The sequence below is a fragment of the Betta splendens genome, chromosome 17, assembly GCF_900634795.4.
Source record: "Betta splendens chromosome 17, fBetSpl5.4, whole genome shotgun sequence".
NCBI classification, from domain to species: Eukaryota; Metazoa; Chordata; class Actinopteri; order Anabantiformes; family Osphronemidae; genus Betta; species Betta splendens.
In genome coordinates this window covers 4,585,255-4,606,168 of record NC_040897.2, presented here as the reverse complement: position 1 = coordinate 4,606,168, position 20,914 = coordinate 4,585,255, and the positions used below count along the sequence as shown (strand labels likewise).

Sequence of the window (20,914 nt, the reverse complement as noted above, 5' to 3'; positions counted from 1 at the left end):
AAAGGAGGACGCGCAGTTCATTTGTCCTGATCCAAAGTGAGTCATTACCAAAAAATAAAAAAACAGGACTCCATGTGCCTGCTGCCATGAAAGCATCAACAGAGACCAGGGAAAATGTTGTTCCACCAAACTCAGACAGGTTCTGGGTTGTTATGTAAATAAAGCCTGCATAGCTTCAAATACTGGATCTGTACAGGAGTATTTACTTCTATGTACACAACCAAATGCTCACAACAATGAACAATGAAAAGAGACGAACACACAACATACAAACACCATGTTTCTCTGTTTTCTCTTGAAATCAATCTTTCCTAAAATTCTCTCACATCCTAATAATAACTGTGATCTTAAAATATTCCAAGGTGTTAATTAGTTGCCAAATACTCTGTGGTGACTGGTCTGTGACAGAGGTTAAATGTTGAGGCCTTAACGGCTGTTGAATATATATTGCAAGATGTTTCTTCTGTATTTGTTGTCAACTAGATGACCAACTTTAGGAGTCCTGCTGCGTACAAGCCTTCACGGTGCTAGGATTGAGGCCAGGGCACACACTAGTAGTCATCTAAGCCACAGGTCCAGTGTGAAGAACGTAATATTTCTAAGCTGTGCCCAGTCAGCTTAACATACAGGTGTCAGAAGCGCCACACAGCTTACTTTCATTCCTTTCTAACACAATGTGTAGCCCTCCACCTCATCTCACCGCGCCCTGCCAGCCGTGTTATAGAAGGCCTCACAGTAAATGGAAGCCAAACACCCGGCTAGCTGGACAGGACTCAGCCTCAGTTCAAGATTCCCCCAGTGGATGACTCTAGTGATCGTCACATTATTAGATCGGGGAGTTCAAGCGTTTTAACAATAGATAAGTTGATTTTATCTGTCCCAGCCGCTGTTACTCAACACGACCTAAAAGTAGGACTATAGGACTATAGAGCTGATTCTGAGTGAGCACATATCACTGCACAAGGAGCAATACAGTATATAAAAAAAAACATTTACAAAAGGACAAAGAGCTTGAGTGCAACAAAAACACAGGTAGTGAAGACAGACAAAATGGGAATCTAGCTAACACTGATACTTCTCTGGCCTGTTTCATCTCTACTGACTGTAGAACTACTGTATAGATGCTTTCTAAAAAGACAGACAATAAATGAAAAAAACAAAGGAACCTGAGAGGGAGGAAAAAACCCTTAAGACAAAATAGTCTTAAGGGTTACAGCGTGGTTATGCAAACACACACACACTGTCACTGTTTGTCTGAGACAATATGATGCTCAGAGAAGGTGAGTGAGTTATAATCCTAGAAAAAAAACTGCTCTCTGGGCTCTCTGTGGTGATGTGTGTGCGTGTGTGTGTGTGTGTGTGTGTGTGTGTGTGTGTGTGTGTGTGTGTGTGTGTGTGTGTGTGTGTGTGTGTGTTGCCAAGTCTGGGTGTGCATGAGCGCGCAGCTTCCCCGGAGAAAGCAAACGCAGCCTTTCCCCTGTCACCCCTCATATTCTTCCAGGCAGTCGACTTACTGTATGGAGGTTATATATCATCTACACATATACCATGACAAATACACAGGATGTATGTCAGTGGGATGCATCTTGTAAATGCTCATCTTCATCCAGTGAGCAATGGACCAGAACTACAGCCTATACAATAGTTGTATTGGATGGTATCACGTGCAATTGTAGCTGAACAAATCCACACCTTGCAGGACACACTTGGAAACAATCACTCCAGGCCATTTTATTTTGATTTATTGCTGCAAAAATGGTGACTGATCCAAATCACTGTTTCAAAACATGCACGTGTGGCAGTAAGGTCTTGATGGGCAGAATTCCCTTCCTGCCAATATGCATTGCCTGCAGCAGCCAAGGTCTCTTAAGCAATTATGTCATTTTTGCAGGGTAATGAAATCTGATTCCTCGAGGACCTTAGCGCGACAAAGAACAGACAGACAGAGCAAAGGATAAATGTGATATAAAATAATCATCAACCGCATTTGCACGGCTACATCAGCAGCCTCAACAATAACAGTGTTCTTAGGGCCAAAATGAATTAAAACTGCTTGAGGGGAGGGAACTATCGCTATCAACAATTCACCAGGAGCAACACTACAACAAAAAGCAGTTTTACCTTCCACGAATAATCAGGGAATAGGAAATGCTGCTCTCAGGTCAGATGCAAAGCACTGGGCAGATCAGGACAGAACTAAAGGAAGCACATCTCATGCATCATTTGAGAGAACGCTTCAAACGTGACCTCTGACCACATCCAGGCCTGGTAACGTCTGTAGTCAGAGCTGTATTGGCACCAAATCACGGTAGACAGGTAAGACGCTAACCCCTTGGCTGATAAGTCAGACAGTAGATCAGGGGCTATTACACACGGTGATGCTCTTGCACGAGTCATTCTCAAAATGAATCCAGTGAAAAACGCAACCCAGGAGCTGACTACAGCCCACGGTGACGGCACCCAGAGTCATTTCAGTGTGGAGCCACTGTAACTCGGTGTGTATGTGTGTGTGTGGGGGGGGGGGTCGTCCAAAATCAAAGAGTGAGCACAGAAATTACTGTATATACTGTAAATACATTATGTGATTATCAGGGGCACAACCTGCGGTAATTGGGTTTATGCGTCTGTTTCTGCAATGACAGAGTGTTGCTTGAACTTCTAACGTCATAAAATCAAATCTTTCTCCCAAGCTCCTGTGCTAATAAAAGCAATCATTTTTTCATGATGATCACTCTATAATGCTGGAGCCCATGTTAGAGTTTTGACTAATTTTTAATTATTAATAATAATTAATAATTTGTTGAAGCCATTGTCACCAAAGCACTGGTGAATATTTGGTTGTAAGTACTGTAGTTACATGTTTGCTGTAGAAGATTCCACGGTGCCTTACCTGCCTGATGGCGCACAGGAGCTTCCCGTAGCAGAACACGATGGCAAAGAACGGAACAATGAGGCAGAAAACGAACAGGCAGATGATGTAAGAGATGTTGTTCGCCGTCTTGGACGTCCAGTTCACGGAGCAGGTGGTCCCAGGCCCCTCTGGGCCGTAGTGGCTCCAGCCAAACAGCGGCGGCAAGGTCCAGAAGAGGGAGTAGGCCCAGGACAAGGCGATGCCCAGGGAGATTTTACGGTAGTTGGAGGAATCGGCCTCAGTGGGGGCCATCATGGTGCTGTAGCGCTCATAGGAGAGGACAGCGAGGGAGATGAGGGACACAATGCCTGCACCGGGGTGAACAGGAGACACACAGGCAACTTTAGCATCAGTGAGCACGCACGCAGAAATTATGAGGGTGTTAAAAAGAAGATGACATAAGATGTTTGTCTCCTCTAGCAGCTGAGAAATGCACAGGCTCTCAGTGAAAGCCCTGATGAAACGAGCCGCTTGTTGTTTTTAATCTTCAGTGTGATCTCAAACAGAAAGGAGCAAACTGTGCAGCATAATAAAACTATAGCAAGCTAGCAACTATCGCTCGCATCGCACGTGGGGACCGGAGCAGATCCACGCTACTGTAAATTACCACCCGTCTGACGAGAGCAACGCAGCAAAGATGTCCCGGTGAAGCTCTCTTTTCGGCGCGAGAGCTCATTAAACGCTCGCGCCCGATCTCAATATCTGTCTGTATTACTCAGAGGCGCCCGGAGCCGCAGCGATTCCTCCGCCTTTTCATATTACTGTATGTTTGCTATTTGTTTTGAAGCCCTCGCGGTCCGAGGGTCCATCTATAATGCCCATAGATTTTTGGGGGTGGGGGTCAGTGAAGTGGACCTGAAATGGACGCTGCTTTGAGAAGCAGTGGAGGGCGTTGAAGCTGTAACTCCACAGCAGGATGAATGAATACGAGCGAAAACGAGGAGAGAGAGAAGCAGATTTTAGGTCCGTGATTGAAGGCTCTGAGCAACATTTCTCCCTCTTTTTTTTTCGCTGACTAATAGAACACACGTTGTGTTTTACTTCACTGGATGTTTCCGATTTATTAAGTTGCCTGCTGAATTACTTTAAAGGGCCCATATCATGCAAAATCCACTTTTTAGACATTTTGGAGCGTCCCTATGACTCTATGGGTCACATATACACACACTGAGCACGGTAGAAATGCATTTCCTGCTTTTTTCACATTTTGAAAACGTAAATTTTCTCATCCAATGAAAACAGCCACGACCTACTCTGAGGCCGTGTCCCAGTTGTCGTCACACTGGTTGAAAGTTCTCCTTGCAAATCCTGAACCACCACCCCCACAATGATCCCGAACCAAAACTGGACTTCCGCCATTTCCCCCCTCTCACTCACCGTGAACAGACCAGCACGGCAGCGCCCAAGTCCTCCCATAGAAATAGTTCGGTTCTTGGGTGTTCTAACCAACACCAAAGTCTATTCACTTTAACAAGGGATCAACAAGTGAGGATTTGTGGGTCACTTTTATTTTTAACGGACCGGTGCCAGAAACACTGCCTCAGCATTTATACGTATGTGCATTTCAAACGAGGGTGCGTACAATGCTGGATTTGTTTCACGGCTCCTGTTGGAAAAAAAGGACCTATTCCTAAAGTCCGTCATCCACTCACTGAAGTAAGTACATGCTTGATATTTATAATGTTTTAAAATGTTAGTTTGTCCGTTTAAAATGTAGTAACCTATGTGTGAGGCAAGTTACTAGCTAGCTATGCTAACGGCTACAGCCATTCGACCGAGCCTTTGTCCCCTTCAAATGTGCTCATGTGGGCTCCTGCAGCCACACACCTGTGTGGAGAAAAGCTAATGACTAACGGCACCGAGCGGCTACACGTAGGGAGCGGTGGGTCTAGCGTCTGTCCTTTTTCTGTAATCTCATACACCTGTGGGGAACAGCTGATCTTTATCGCCCTTCCAGCGGCGACAGACAGGAAGCGGTGGATCTAGCTCGCTGTAGTAAGTTTGTGCTTGATACTTGTGATATCTAAATATGTTAGTTGGGTCTGTTTAAAATGCAGTAACCCACATGTGAGACAAGCTAATCGCTAGCGTCGCTAACGGCTACAGTGAGTCAACTGAGCCTTTGTCCCTTTCAAATGTGCTACTCTGAGTTGGTGCAACCACACACCTGTGTGGGGAACAGCTAATAGCGATGGGCCTTCGATCGGCGACAGGCAGGAAGCGGTGGATCGAGCTTTTGTCCTGTTGACGTGCGGCCGCTCCTGTTTGTGTTGCGTTAGCCGTTAGCATGTCTTCAGGCCTTTGCACTTTAGAGCTACAGCTGGTCGATCGCTACAAAAAGAACCTGCAGATGAACGCGGTTATGTTTATTACCCCGTCCTGTCCAGCCTAAATCAACTTGTGATTTGGGGTTATGTCATTGTTCTATCAAATTCTAACATGATTAGTTGGAATGATTACTGTGTTGTGTTTCAAGCTTAGTTGCTAATTAGTCACATCTCTACAATACCTGCTGCTTATCTGGTCAGTTACCGATAGCTTGTACCATAGCCATTATATTTGTAGGACCAATACAATTTACAGTAAATGTAACAGTCTTTTCTATACTGTAGGAGGGCAAATCCCAGTTGCCCACATGCAAGGAGGCTGTCAAACAGAGAAATCACTGCAGACTGTTGGTACACAGACATCTGCTGCCCAGCTCAGGAGTGAAGGTATGTAAGTTTGTATGTACCAACAGTAAGATAGGCAATAGAAGATTTTATTTGGTATATACTGTTTAGATTTTATATTTGAATTGTAACAACTGTTTATATGTTGTTTTAGCACAGACAGGCCTGTCCTCTTGTTTGGTTTAATTTTTTGTCTGGTATTGTGTGCTCTTACATTAGAGAAGGTTTTGACCTACATAATAATGAACATTTCACTAATCTACAATTCTGATTGCAGTACCTTTTTGTTTTGATGAGGTGATGGTAAGGACAGCCACAGCTTCCATCTGGTAGAGGACTGCTTCCGCTCAGTCTTCCAAATAGTGATGAGAACAAGGATCACCACATCTCCCTGTTTACCCTACTTTCATGCATTTCGTCTGCAAGGCCCTGCAAAAGCTTCTCCTTCGTCCTCAAACCCCCAGACTTCTTAATTAACTCAGTAACCTATACATTGCACATTGGAGTGTGAAGGTAACAGTTTGTTCTAGCTTTGGAGTAGTGGTGTATTTTTTTGGTTTACAATAAAGTTGGCTTTAACTATTATGTATTTCACTGAACTCTGTTTCTGAAGGGAAAACACTTATTTAGGAAATCATAGTATTGAAATTACATGTTTTTCTCTTTCTAATATGGTAAGCTATAAAGTTGAAGCGGCCATAAATAAAACGCATATAAATTATATATAAATAAAGTTAAAAAAATTCTTAATGAGTGTTGCACTCACAAAAAACACATTTTTACTCAAACGGTAAAGGAGTTATTCTACAGGTGGTCTACATCAATCATACTATGAGTGTTTTAGTGTTTTATCCATCAGGAAACTGCCTTCATCTACAACCCAAGCATGAAGAGATGGCAACTCAGATTCTTCACCCCAGGAATCCTCAGCACCAGCTCACTAGCCTCTGTAGACTAGATACCTGTAACAACTTTAGATACAGAGACATATTACTGTCAAATTTATCATGAATGACAAAAAACATAATTAAAAGCAGTAAAAATACGTTAGGTCAATATATAATTTGAACCAATGCTTTTTGTTCCCAGGTAGGTCATGCAGTGATTGCTCTAAATATTAATGCACATTTTTTAAATAAAATTGTCAGAGCAGCAGCACAAGTAAGACAAAAACAGTGAAATGTGTAAATGTAAAATGTATTTATATTATTTCAGCTATGCTCTCAAACTTATTTATTTGTATAATGTAAGCTAAAGTAGTGTTTTCTATTAACGAGAGTTTTCCAGGTAAGTCGTGTTGTGAATATTGAAGCTGCACACGCCATTTAGCATTCGCATTAGCAACCGCTAGTCGCTTTGCAAATTACATAAATCAATTAAATTGAAGTAAATGCGACATTACCAATGAGACACATCTTGCATCAGCCGAAATGTGGTGACTTCAACAGCCTCCTTTTCAGCTTCAGGGTCAGATTCGGGATCGTAGACGTATGGTTCTACTACGCTACGAACTAGCTGACTAATGTCGTGCAGTTCTGTAGTGGGTCTTCTTCTTCTGTGGAGGATTGCGGTGGATTGCATTCTCAATGTCGCACTACTGCCACCTATTGTATCCTAACCGTGCGGTGGCTCGTATCCATGGAGCCAATTTAAAAAAACAACAACAACAAAAAAGGTATGCGCTTCCGCCCAGAGGTGTGGTGAGCAGCTTCACTTGCGACACGCCCAGAAAACACAGCGTTTGCTGATGGAGAGTGAAAACCACACATTGACAGGGGCAGTGTGGACGATCTAAAGGGTTTTATGGGATGAAAATTTACAGAGACCTTACTGAGACATTAAAGTCTAATATTTTTTAGAATGAAAAGCATGATATGACTCCTTTAAGGTCTCCCAAGCTTAAAGGGATCCAGAAGCACAGCTGGAGCTAACATCTATGTCTTTATACAGAAGGTGGACGTCAGCACCAGACTTTTCAGACCTGGGACAGGCATTCGTTTACTGAGCAGGACATTAAAACAATACTGGTGGGTAATTCTGTTAATCATTTTTACCATCGCCCATCAGAAACATGAGTTCAAGAGACAGACAGACAACTTTTAGAAGATGTGGGAATTGAAAAAATGCTGTGGCAAAGTTACTGTGAGTCTGATCATTCTGCCACAAACTCTGAGGGCCTAAGAAAAATAAAACAATCTTGGTGCTGCGCTCAGCTCAGTGGGAACATTTCATCAGGGAGCCCTTTCTGCAGTTACTGTATGATTGGATTTTTGTCACAAACAGGCTCACAAGCCCAGAGAGTCATTACATTAAATACTTTATCTTTTGGTTTTGTAACTTTTCCATCTAATTTTGTCACAGCACCTTTTTCTAAAAAAGTGAACTGACCAAGAGTTTTTGCTCATATTGAAGTGTAGACTTTAAATGCGGTTCCACTCCTGGAATTAGAGTTTGGGATCCAGGTTAAGAGCTGGTCATGTTCATCCGTGACTAATTATTACTACTTTATTTGTAGTGTTGCATGTCAGAGTCCGGGGCTTTCATTTATCACCTGAGCATAGAGTTTCCTGCGTAAGCCACGAGTATGCAGATTTCCTCACGGCACACGAACACACTGTGGAACTGGTGGAGAGTGAAGGTGGGAAATGAATTATTGAGCACAATGCTAAACGTAATACGGTTGTCACTGATGTTTTTGAGATTTATTTCCCCCGTGTCCACATGTGCCTCGTTACATTAAGGCCAGCAGGATTTATAGGGCTGTGCTTGTCAGTGTTTGACATTTTGGAGGTGTTTCTGTATGTAAATGAGCCTGAACACGGGCGAGCAGGTGAATGTGGAATGTGTGAGATTCATCATTGTTAGTTGGAGGAAGCTGTGCCTGCGCAACTTTGATAAATACCACTTTTTTTGCTCGCGCCGACACCCTGTAAAAGCGAGCTTGGAGAGATGTTAAGTTTGTAAATGTATCCAGCATCTTTAAATAAAAGAAAAATTAATTAAGGTCTCTGTCATGATATTGCTCTTAATAACACAGTGGAGCATTTAATAAACATGATAACCACCTGGCAAACAGTGCTTCACTGCTGTTCCTCAGGTTGGGCAGTGGTTGAGGACCACCTAAATGTGTGTGTAAGGCATCTAATGCCATAGTGAGAAGGCACCTGCTCCGCTTCAGACCACCTAAAATTAGATCAGTCCCTTTTTTCTTCTAGTGCTCAAAACAGGAGATAAGTGTCTTTTTTCATTATGAAACATTTAATGTGTGTCTTTTTGTTCTTGTCTTGTTTTGCTGCTTTTTGACACACAGAAGCTGCACGATAATAGGCGACATCAGCCTGTTGCCACTAATAGGCTGCCACAATCAAAGATGTCTTCAACACTCTTCAGTAGCTCACACAACTAGAACAAGACAGCTGTCAATGAAAACAACACACTTTAGCTCTCTGACTCCATATTTTCAGCAGCTCATTAGCAGCTCTGACCTTCATGGCCCGCAAGCTTGTTCAGCTTTCTGCTAAAATCTAAACCCTCTGTGTGTGTGTGTCCACATGATTTTCTCTCCTTTTTAGATGTTTACCCTTCTCTGTGTCCATACTTTTAGTTTGCATGTGTCCAGGGAAGCGTATGTGCATGCAGCACAAGGCGAGGAAGCAGGCTGTAGTCAACAGAGCACAGACACACACTGGCTTGAAGCCAAAGGACATCAAAATAAGGTTGTTTCCGATTCCTCCGCACTGTGATGGGAGACTTTTATTCATTTAGTGACAGGACAATGCACAAAGAGGGGAAGCAGCTAAATGTACCAAGAGGCTGAAAAAGCTAGGGGTTAAAGCTTGTTCACATATGTTCCTGTCTTTAGCTTCAAAAATCAATGTGACGTTGGCGCAGAAAGGCTAACAACACTGTCCTGACACCACGCTACAAGAACAATGTATTTTGATGCCCTCTCATTTAAAGGTACATTGATCATTTGAGAAGCCTCATAGAGATTTGTCCAATGCGATTACTTGACCTATTATTCATTTTAACAATCTGTTTCACTTTCTTTTTCTATGGCCGTCCGTCATTCGTTCTTCATTCAGTTTTTATGCGCCAATTGTGGAATTACTCGTCTATAACCAGTACAGCACACCTCTCTCTCTCTCTCTCTCTCCCTACACACACCAACACACTCTTCCTATCTAAAATGTTTAGAGCTTGGAGAACCCAGGCAGCACTTTATAAACGCGTGTTACATCTATAGCTATCACTCAATATTGGTGTAAAACCTGAGTTGGCAAGATGTCAAATCAGATGAAAGCACGAGACACCTGAATAACATCTAATTCATTCAGTTTACGGCTGAAAACCCCAGGGGAAGATTCGAGAAACATTCAGTTGAGAAGAGCTGGTTGTGTCTGAAGAGTTTAGCAGTGAAATAGAAAAGCAGCAAAGCAGCCAGGGAGGGAAACCCTGCTGACCCTTTGACCAGTGAAATATTAACAAACCAACAGAAAACATTAAAAGATTCAACACTGATGCAAAGAAAACATAAAAACATACCTAATTACCTGAAATGGTTCAAAATGACCAGTAAGGGCAAAGGGAAAATGACCACAAAGCAGCAACCAAGGCTTGTAAAATATGAAGACATGGCAGGATGCCAACAAAGAGAAGGAAATTCCTGCAAAGAGGTGAGGGTGAGGTCGATCAGTAGCATTTGGATGATGCCACAGAGCTGCAGATGTGTTTTCAGTGGCTTCTCAGCTTTTAATTTTGTGGTTATGTTCTGTTCGTTTTGTCTTCCTAAGCAGGTTAACTATACAAAAGACAAATGCCTAAAATCTTTCCTTCCAACTTCATCTTTGCCTTGTTTCTTCTCATATGGGTGTTGTGTAGCTGCTAACCTTTTCATATTGAATTAACCTCTGCTAAAGATCAGATGTTTGGGCCCTGGATCAGAAATAAAAATGCTGTGGCTGCTGACAGGGATTTGTGTTTACATTATTACATTCTGTTTACATTATATTACATTATTCTACAAATAATATCAACACATGTAATGTGTTGATAGTATTTGGCATATATACAGTACTGTACAGACTTTTATGGGACACTTTTGAGGCAGCACATGAAACATGAGATAAATTTTCAGCAGGTGGTCTTAGAAAAGTCATCTCATCCCCATCTGCTTTTCCTCTACAAACTTATTCACTGCAAAACAACCACTTAAACTGAATGGTGCAAGAACGAGCAGGACTCTTGTTCTAAGGTATTATACTCACATTAACTCTGAGACCCTGCTCCTAAAAGCAGAGTTTAACACACAACTGTAGAGTGGAAATGTGGCTGTTGTTATCATTTGCAAGCAAATGGAAAAGCAAATATAGAAGTAAATTCGAGGCTCATTCTCTCTGCGCCCTGTCTGGCCCACCTTCAGGTTATTGCGAGTTTGCCTCAGTTGCCTCTTTGTGGGCAATTTGCATTGATATCGGCGCTCCCATCCAAAGGAAGAGCCGCCCTCGTTACGCGCCAGCCTGGTGATGCCCGTCCCAGCCTGCTGCTGTTGGGCCGTAACCCGGTCCCCACAGCCCGCCAGGCCGGCCACAGACCGCCGCTGACAGCTTGAGGAACAGTGATTAAGCTGTCTTATGCGTCAGGCACACTGAGCCATACGTGGTGGCGCGCATTTGTTTCACTGCGCCTAAACCAGCGACGCGTTTTTAAAGTTTCTAATCGAATCCGAACTAATGACTAATGAAGCACCATGCGAGGGAGCGCTTAACGACCCCACGTGCCACTCTAAACGCCCAGATCGATGCTGTGGAAGTGGACCAACGGTCTGCCACAGCTGGAGACGGTGACAATAACCGCACCACGAAGAGCCGCTCACCCCTACCAAACCTGCGCAATCGCGGGTGCAGGCAGCGCCGTGAGTTTACGTGTGATTGCGCTTGCACCGTCTCGTAAGGTTTACGTCCATCAATGTCGCATCGCCTCTTCCGACTTATTGGCTCTTGCTGTTTGTCAGACGAAATTTGTATGAAAACTGTGTGCACGCTCATACACACTGCGGGATGGTCGAAATTACAGCGAGTGAATCACATAAATCGAATCTTGGTCAATTACTCAGTCTGACGTTTTCTAATTTTGTGTAAACACAGCTGTCATTTTCTCACAGCGCAATCCAATTAGCGTCCGTGTGGAAGTGGACGACGCGCGAACATACTCAAATGCATGAAGCCTATTTCCAATTCCTTCCAAACACAAACCTCCAACACAGTGCTTTGCGTGGAATTCGTGTGTTCTGCCAATCGCCACGAACGCGTCAGGCGAGAAATGAAATAAATCCACCACTTTAACAAAAACCAAACGGCACACCCTATATGGCCATCCGCCAGCAGACTCCGCGTTTCTACTCACCAAAGAGGGAGTTGGCGAAGCCGTACCAAACGCACCCGCCGTCCCCTATCAGCCACCTTCCCTGCGTACTGGCCGCGAAGCTGAACGGAGTCCCCAGTACGCACACCAGTAGGTCGCTGATGGAAATGTTAATCAGTAGCAAGTTGATGGGCGACCGCAGCATCTTGAAGCGGCAGAAAAGCACGAGCACCAGCAGGTTGTTCGTAAGTCCGAAAGTGCCGATGAAACCCAGACACACAGCCACGATCAGGTTCCCCGTCGGGGTGAGGGTGGTCGGGTACGCGACGCCCGCCTGATGTCCTTCCCCGGCTTCGGCGCACAGAGCGCTGTTGACCCCCGCGCAGCCGCTCAGACTCACGTTAGACACGATCATTGCAGTCCGGTGTCACGACGGTGCCACGCTGTGCGCCCACGGTGCAGCGGGGTAAACAACAACGGAGATGCTGTTTACATGTGTTTTTCTGTACGGAAAAAAGAGTATAATGACAAATGCAGTTCCTAGAGTGCAACAGTGTCTGCTTTAATACGCAAAAGGGAACCAACGCCAAAAGGAAACATGGCCAGTATTTAATTAGTTTGGTGGGGATGCCGAAAGTTTGTGTCTTAGCTGAAGGGAGGGGGTGCGCGAAGATTTTAGGAAAGTTTGTTTAGGCTTTGCTTCACCGTGTGGCACTCGAGCCCTCACTCCAAGCAGACGCCTTCCCACTCTGCACGCATTTAAACCTCCGTTGCCCGCTCTCCAGCAGATGACGTCTGGGCGGAGGAGAAGGAGGTGGTGGTGGACAGAGGAAGCGGCGTGGAAACCCAGCAACAAACCGTTCAGACGAGTATCACGTGGCTCGAAGACGTTGACGCCCACTGAACAAGTGTAGACCTTTAGGTTTCAGTAGTTGCCCATTGAGCGCCTATTAGCGCTGTCCGTGGTGCTGAAAACGGCCAGAGTGGAGCGATCAGTCGCTCCAACGTGGGTTTTAATTGCAGCTTTGTAATAAATGGTGTAGGAACGCGATGCTGTGGGATGTCATTTGCTGCAATAAAGTAAAAAATGTAGCTCCAGAATCAAAATGCTTTAAAATTCCGAATACTAAGGAAAGATATTGGTGATGAATAATCTTTTATTTTTTTGTTAAAAATTAAGTAAATAATAATTCAAGCTTTGCTGTGGTTCTAAATAAGAGATGTGTAAATGAATCTAGATTCAGCCAATGGCCACATATGTCATAAATATCAATATGTTGGGACATTTGGCACGTGATTCGCTTTTCACAGAGGAAATGCATTTCAGTTGATTTTCCATTGTCCAATTGCTTTTTTCCTTCTTCCCCCCGCCTCGGTCCATTGTATTCGTGAAATGTAATCCTATTTTTCCATCTGTCAGCACCGAAGGCGTTCACTCGAGGGACTCCTGTTTCACACTGAAATAACGAGGAGAAGGCAAAATGCTAAAAACATGCTGATTGTCGGACCTCCAGCCTCTGCGGTGGCTTCACGTTCTGTGGGAGAAGCTGTGGCCGGATTTGTAGACAACACAGCCTGAGGTTCAGGTTGGGTTGATCCAGAGCGTCGACTCAGGAACCAAACAAGCACATTGTGGACCAGTGTTGTGCCTCTGATCTGTTACATACACTGCAAAATATTACCAGAGTTTTACAGTATTTAACAGTGAAATTTCACAATAAAATACAATATTGTCACTTCACAGTATTTAATTGTGAAATTAGCAGTAAAATACAGTAGTAATAATTTTACTGTGAAATTACAACAGACGTGGATTTTTACAGGTTTTAATTGTGAGATTGGCAGTATTATTATTAGGTGAGATTATTAGAAAGCATTCTATTAATTTTCATTTTTACGCAGATGATACTCAGCTATATATGTCCTTGGAACCAAATGAAACAGAACAACTAGTCAAAATTCAGGGTTGTTTAAAAGACATCAAATCCTGGATGTCCCAAAACTTCCTTCAACTAAACTCAGATAAAACCGAGATTCTTATTGTTGGGCCTAAAAATCTGAGAGAGACACTATTGAGTCAGATAGCCACCCTGGATGGCATAACATTAGCTTCAGATTCTACTGTGAGGAACCTTGGTGTCATCTTTGTCCAGGATCTCTCTTTTACATCATACATTACACAAATCTCCAGAACCGCCTACTTCCACCTTAGAAATATAGTTAAAATCAGAAGCATCCTTTCTCAGAGCGATGCAGAGAAACTGATCCATGCATTTGTTACCTCTATGCTGGACTACTGTAACTCCTTACTCACAGGATATCCTAACAGCTCCTTAAAAAGCCTACAGCTTATTCAAAATGCTGCAGCCAGAGTTCTGACAGGACTTAGAAAGAGAGATCACATTTCTCCTACATTAGCTTCTCTGCACTGGCAGCCTGTAAAATGTAGGATAGAATTTAAAATTCTCCTACTCACCTACAAAGTACTCAATGATAAAGCTCCTTCTTATTTTGAAGACCTCATAGTTCATTATGCTCCCAGCAGAACACTTCATTCTCAGAGCGCTGGGCTACTTGTGGTTCCTAGAGTGTTTGAATGTAGAACAGGGGGCAGAGCTTTTAGCTACCAAGCTCCTCTCCTCTGGAACCAGCTCCCTCTTCAGGTTCGAGAAGCTGACACACTCTCCACCTTTGAGATTAGGCTTAAAACCTTCCTTTTTGATAAAGCTTATAGTTAGAGATGGTTCAGGTCACTGGCAAATATTGTTAGTCACAGGAACCATCTCTTAGTTAAGCTGCAATAGACATAGACTGCTGGGGGACTTAATTTATACACCGAGCTCCTCTGTTTCCTTCTACCTCCTCTGTCCAATAACCTCCCATCATTGTCCCATGTTTAACTAACCTTGTCTTTTTCTCTCCAGTAGTTGTGCTTCTCTCCTCTCTCCCTCTCTCTCTCTCTCTCTCTCTCTCTCTCTCTCTCTCTCTCTCTCTCTCTCTCTCTCTCTCTCTCTCTCTCTCTCTCTCTCTCTCTCCCCACTCTCTCTCCAGGTATCATTGGACTCAAAGTTTGGTGTCTGTGATGGGCAGCTGCGGATCCAACCATCCTGCCTGCATCCAGTCCCTGGTCCTACCATCCTGCCTGTGCTTTGTTGTTGCTTGTTGTTGCTTGTTGCTGTTGCTGTGCTTTTCTCTCTCTCTATCCTCTCACCCCAACCGGTCGAGGCAGATGGCCGCCCACATCCAGTCTGGTTCTGCTGGAGGTTTCTTCCTCGTTAGAGAGGGAGTTTTTCCTCTCCACTGTTGCTGTCAAATTAAATGCTTGCTGTATGTTGGATTTGTTGGGTTTAGTTGTGTGAGGTTTTAAACCTTACTTTGTAGTGACTTGAAATAACTTTGTTGTGATTTGGCGCTATATAAATAAAATTGAAATTGAATTGAAATTGAAATTATACAGTATTATAAATTTTACTGTGAAATTACAGCAGGCGTATCTTTTCGCGGTATTGGTCATCTACATTTTTATATTTGCGGTGTTCTCTTCGCTTGTCTGCAGTGTCGGAACGGTAATACAATATAATTTTCTTCAAGAAGACTTAAGATTTGAATATGTAATAGTGATTGGATATGGCCTAAAGAGTATTCAGGGCCTAAACTTATAATGTGAGTACAAAGTAATGTTAACGTTAGTTTAACTTCGCATTACTGAAGGTAAATTTATGCTTGAAGTCGCTTATTTCAAATGGACTCATAATTACCATAAACGTTGGAGGGTTCAAAATTGTTGCTATTTTTGACGCATTACTGTAACTCAAAGTTTAGCTAATCTGAGTTGGAATGTTTTAGCGTTACTCGTTATCTGTTACTTTGTCCTACGCTGTTCCTCTTGTGACCTGTACCGCTAGATTTTCCTTGATTTAGATCAAATTTGATGTTACTGTCTGTCACTTTATTTAAAACCCTCTCATTTTAAACAGGCTCATAAGCAATGTAAATGTCAAAATTGGCATGTAATGGATAAAAGTTTAGGGGCGGGTGGTGCTGAGAGAAGACCTACGTCATCCAGCGCCTCCATCTTAATAGTGTGCCTATTAGCCCCAGCTATTACTGTACAGCAGTTAAAAAGGAATGGCCTTCTGTTCTCACTGCATGGCATGTTTTCCCGTTTTCAACTTTTGACCAATGTTTCCATAATCACAAAGTTGCGAGAGGCATTGGACAACAAATACATGACAATTCTGGAGTTCTTCCAAGCAACCAAACCAAGCCATCCAGCGGTAAAAGATGTCCTGACTACCTTTGAGCCAGATGCTTCAGACAAGGCTTCATGCATTCTTTTGCTTGTGATGGGATACTTCAAAGACCCCAAGGATGCCATGGTGATTGTTGCTGATATAAGTAATTTTGAGTTATTGTGTGTGTGTGTGTGTGTGTGTGTGTGTGTGTGTGTGTGTGTGTGTGTGTGTGTGTGTGTGTGTGTGTGTGTGTGTGTGTGTGTGTGTACTACTATGTGTACTTCCTAATCTAAGTAGAATGTGCAAGGAAAACACTGCAACAGGTAATACTGGAGATACAGTGTGTAATAGTAGACGTGTGCCACAACTACAAATGTTGAATGGACATTGAGGTTACGTACAACGCCAAGCTTGGTTGTCCAAGGTGATGTTTGATGTTCTCATTTTTATTATATACTGCATGTAGATTGCATGAGAGCTCTAAACCCTATGCAGGCAACTACATAATAATATCTATAGGAAAACTGCCCCCCCCCGAGGTGAGGTGTGAGAAAGGGCAAATTTGGTGGAGTGTAACTGTGTGGTGAAAGAGGGTTAAGGTGAAGCACAGCAAAATAATGGGAAGTATAGGGACTAAATCAGCAGTAGAGAAATAATATAAGGTTATCAGCTACCTTGGAAACTAACAAACAGTTTTCAAACAGCACTTTAGATTCTCATTTGATGTTTGTCCTGTAAACTGTATAAAACATTACTTCAAAGTCCCACACGTCTTAATGTATGCCACAATGTTTTACAATATGTTTTTCTCATTTGTTTAAGGTAACATATTAGAGCCAAGTGCATGGATGCTGTCTGTTGAGGGGCAGTTGGTCATGGGACCTCATCATTACTGGTGGCTTAGCAGCGCTCTTTGCCAGCTACTGCAATTTCAACATGCAGTATGCTGATGATGCTTCCTGCAACCTGGAATTCATCCAAAGGTCACGTTTATTAAAAAATAAAAAATAAGCTCATTTTTACATTATTAGTTTCTCACCATAACTAACACTTTTTTCTTGATCTTGTTTTTACAGGTGCTTCTTGGGCATACAGTAAATCCTGAGAAAGGGTCAAAATCGAAGAGGCAGCAAGGACCCATTAATCAAAAATTCTGCACTTTCATTCGAAAATTAATTGACTTTGAATGGCTGTCATAGACACCTGTTCATTAGGTGACCAGGTTAAGTGTTGCAAAAGGTTGTGCCATGAAAAACAAATCTAAAAGTCACAGAAATTGTGTTTTTTTTTCTTTATATTACCATTGTCAATTTTTTTTCTGGTTAATTTTGTTTTAGATTTGTAATATCTTGTTAGATCCTAAACTAAATCAAATTTGCAATATTGCTGTAAGTTTACAGTTAATTACTGGCTACTAGTTGCATTACATTTACATTATTGCATACTGTAACCTCACAGCATTGTCATGAAACAATTACTGTAAATTTACAATTTAATATATTACTTGTTCCACAATATGCTGTAACATCACAGCAATCTCATAAAACCTTTACTGTAATATAACAGTTGAATATAAACATTTGAAAATAGCATACTGTCATATCACAGTAAAAAGTATGTCCATTTACTGTAAAATCACAGTAATATACTGTTAACTCACATTAATTTAGTGTCTTGTCTTACTGTGACGTCACAGTAAATAACTGTAAATTAATTAATTAATTAAAGCAGTAAAATACTGTAAAAGTCAAGCAATTAGTAGCCAGTAATTTACTGTAAATTTACAGCAAAATATTTAACAGTGTACTCTACACGTCCCGCTGACAAAGTACCACCAGATGTTAAAGTTTTTAAGAGACACTTCTGTGCACATCTGGATTAGGCTGGATACAAGTTGGCGACAACACAGACGGCCACAGTGCGACACACCAAACAGCGGCGTGAGATGAAAATGTCAGCAATTAGTTGCTAATTACAAGCAAATGCGTGTCTTCAAATGCTGGCACTTGGTGATAAATCTGCCTTCTTAATTATGCATGACTGGTCAAAAACTCTGCAACCCTCTGCTCGTGGAGAGTTACAGGAACGAAGCAGGAAAGTTCCTCTTCCCCTTGAGGCTCTGCTCTCATCCCTCTCCCTCCAAATCACCCCCTTGTTGCTCCGGAGCAAGGTAATTGCCTGTGAGAACTGAACAGCGACATTTACTCTGACAACACGTTTCCCGTATACAGTCCTAATTGGGGTGGATTAAGACACTTGGGCTCCATTGTGAATACCACAAGCATTTAGTCATCACATTGGGACTGGCCACTTGGTATTTTGCCTAGATTTCGAGGTCAATTTGGTCACTGCCCCCTGAGGAGATGTCCAGGAGGATAAAGTTAACTTGGGGTCAGAAGGTCGTCACAGAGAATCTATGTAATATGTAAATAGGAGAACGGGTGCTGAGCTTCAGTGCTGCTTCATGCTCATTATCCCTTATCTGTATTTTGTTATAGACTGTTATCATCATATTGACTCTCGTTCGGAGCAGAAGACCCCCAAAAGATCAGGGACATGCAGCTGGGCCGTTCACTGTTGCTCCAGACGATCTCAGAAATTATGATGAAATAATAAAAATGTGCAACCATGTCTGTCAGGTATATGCCAAAAGAATATGTTAAATAGGTAAAGAATTGGAAATTTCCTGTAAACGTCAAAAGTCAAGTGAAACTCCATATAATCAATAATTCAATAACTGTACAATATAAAGTCTTTGTTATGAACAAGCCTTTATTTGTGTGTAAACAAGTCATGGCAGAGGTCAAGGACAACATTGAGCTAATCTTCAAAGTTTTTGTTGTTGCTAGATATTATAATTTCAGTGTGTGTTCATGCATTTCTATAACTCACTGTGTTTTCTCTTCCCCAGATGTTATTGTTTCCCTAACAGGCATTAAATCATTACTCCCGGTCTGCTTATCCTGACTCTGGACAGATCGTAGAAGCTGTGGCGCTCGATGCTGCGCTTCAGTCTAGCTGGCCTGCATGCAAATGATCTACAAGCACACAACGTACTGTATATCTTTGTATGCAAGACTTCATCCAACAGCGGAGGACAGAAAGCCTCGAAACTACCTCGGAGTCAAGGAGAGAACATGAATTGAGAGGAAAATGAGGACCAAGGAGGATGCAAAGGCACGAGGAAGGTCACACAACATGAGGGGCTTTGCTCTGCGACAAAACGTGTGCTACGACGTGCACGCCATTTTGTTCTCTGCCTCCTCCGCCCTTGCCCTATTACCCCGTGTGGATTTGTAGTCCAGGTGCAATGAAGGAGTCCCACACAGCCCCCTGAAACACAACTTGTTATGTTATAATTCATGCCATGTGTGGTGGAAATTTTCCATAAAGAAGTAGATGAGAGAGAGTTGTCCTTTTGTGCGATTTATTGAAATAATAAAGAAAATAAAAATAATGGGGAAAGCAAATAAAAAGCATGGATGTTGATCGTGCACATCAACAAACCAAAAACCAGCTGGGGAGATCAGTGCACACACCACGGAGGTGTGATGCAAAGAGCCCACGATCCTCAAGTTGCTTCTGCCTTTTAGCTTCTCTGTCCGACTAGGGTGGAATGTCTTTCTAACCCAATCAAATTACATGCACCATCTCCTCCCTGTCGCAGTGTGTGTGAAGATATTTACATTCTCACACCTGCATCGCTGACGTCCAACTATCTGTGAGAAAGGAGCACCAAGTCTCAACAGAGAGAGACACAACTCCCCGACCTTGGGTTTGGGATCTAGAGTTGAGAGTCTATCAGGCAGAGACAACCATTGAACAATCTAGGTGAAATGTCAAATGCATACAGTAAGACAAAACATAAGATATTAATTGCAGAACAATAACTGCATAGAAATAAGGAAGAGACATAGAAATAAGGAAGAGACAATTTTTGCCATAACACCATGCGGTTGGAGAGAAATCAAAATAAGTTAAAATAAGTGCATGTCCATCCTCAATCAACCTGTGCAGAGCTGAATTATGCCAGCCTATCTAGTCAATTTATTACAACATATACAGTAGCATATTACTGTACAAGTGCAATAACCCCAAAGAGTTTTTGGCCTAACGAGGATGGAGGACATCAGACCACCAGACTTCCACGATCAGCTGATCTGGACCCAGATAAGACAGTATGGTGGTTGATCTGGTTTATGGTCTGGTATATTTAGCACATATTGCAAAGTAGACGGGTCCATATTTATTCATACATAATTATTTTACTGTGATATCATTTGGGGTAGATGAAAACATTTTCTAGTGATTCAGGTCCCGACAGCCAGAAGGACAGACACAGAGGAGCATGTGACAAACAGTTTAAATATTGGGAAAAATAGGAGTTAAGCCGACTGTTGACCCTTACCTCCTGCTGTTAGAGCGCAGCTCCATCCCTGCAGTGAAAGGCACGGTCACACCTGCCAGAAGCACAAACCCCTGAGGTGCAGCTCACAGGCTGATACTCAGGCATCGGCTCCAGCTCTGCTCAGACTGAATAAAACAGCCTGAATAAAACCATCACTTTTATAGGCCTTTCTGTAAACCCGAGTGTGTCTTGTTAGAAATGTGGTGAGTGCACTGCAGGGGCCACGGCGTTCCCCATGAGCTACGGCTCTGCCGGTGTCTCTTTTGGGATGTTATTATTGATACATTGCAGGAGTACTATTGCACTCCAAGAAAAACACACACGG

General features: G+C 42.7%; 1 protein-coding gene, 1 long non-coding RNA gene and 1 pseudogene across 2 annotated transcripts in view; 2 read left to right on the top strand and 1 right to left on the bottom strand.

Annotated features, from left to right (window-relative positions):
- The window catches only part of LOC114844870 (vertebrate ancient opsin-like), a 37,988-nt gene extending 25,328 nt beyond the window's left edge, over positions 1–12,660 (bottom strand). The window contains exons 1-2 of the mRNA XM_029132532.3: positions 11,989–12,660; positions 2,891–3,219 (exon numbers count right to left, since the gene is read on the bottom strand). Of these exons, the coding sequence (XP_028988365.1) occupies positions 2,891–3,219; positions 11,989–12,361 (702 nt within the window). The 5' untranslated portion in view covers positions 12,362–12,660. The remainder of the gene's footprint in view (positions 1–2,890; positions 3,220–11,988) is intronic.
- LOC129603293 (uncharacterized) lies at positions 4,428–6,168 on the top strand. The gene is made up of 3 exons (XR_008693055.1): positions 4,428–4,567; positions 5,524–5,625; positions 5,861–6,168. It is a non-coding gene; the product is annotated as an uncharacterized LOC129603293 (long non-coding RNA).
- LOC114844703 (uncharacterized) lies at positions 12,545–19,922 on the top strand (annotated as a pseudogene).
- Positions 19,923–20,914: the final 992 nt, after the last annotated feature.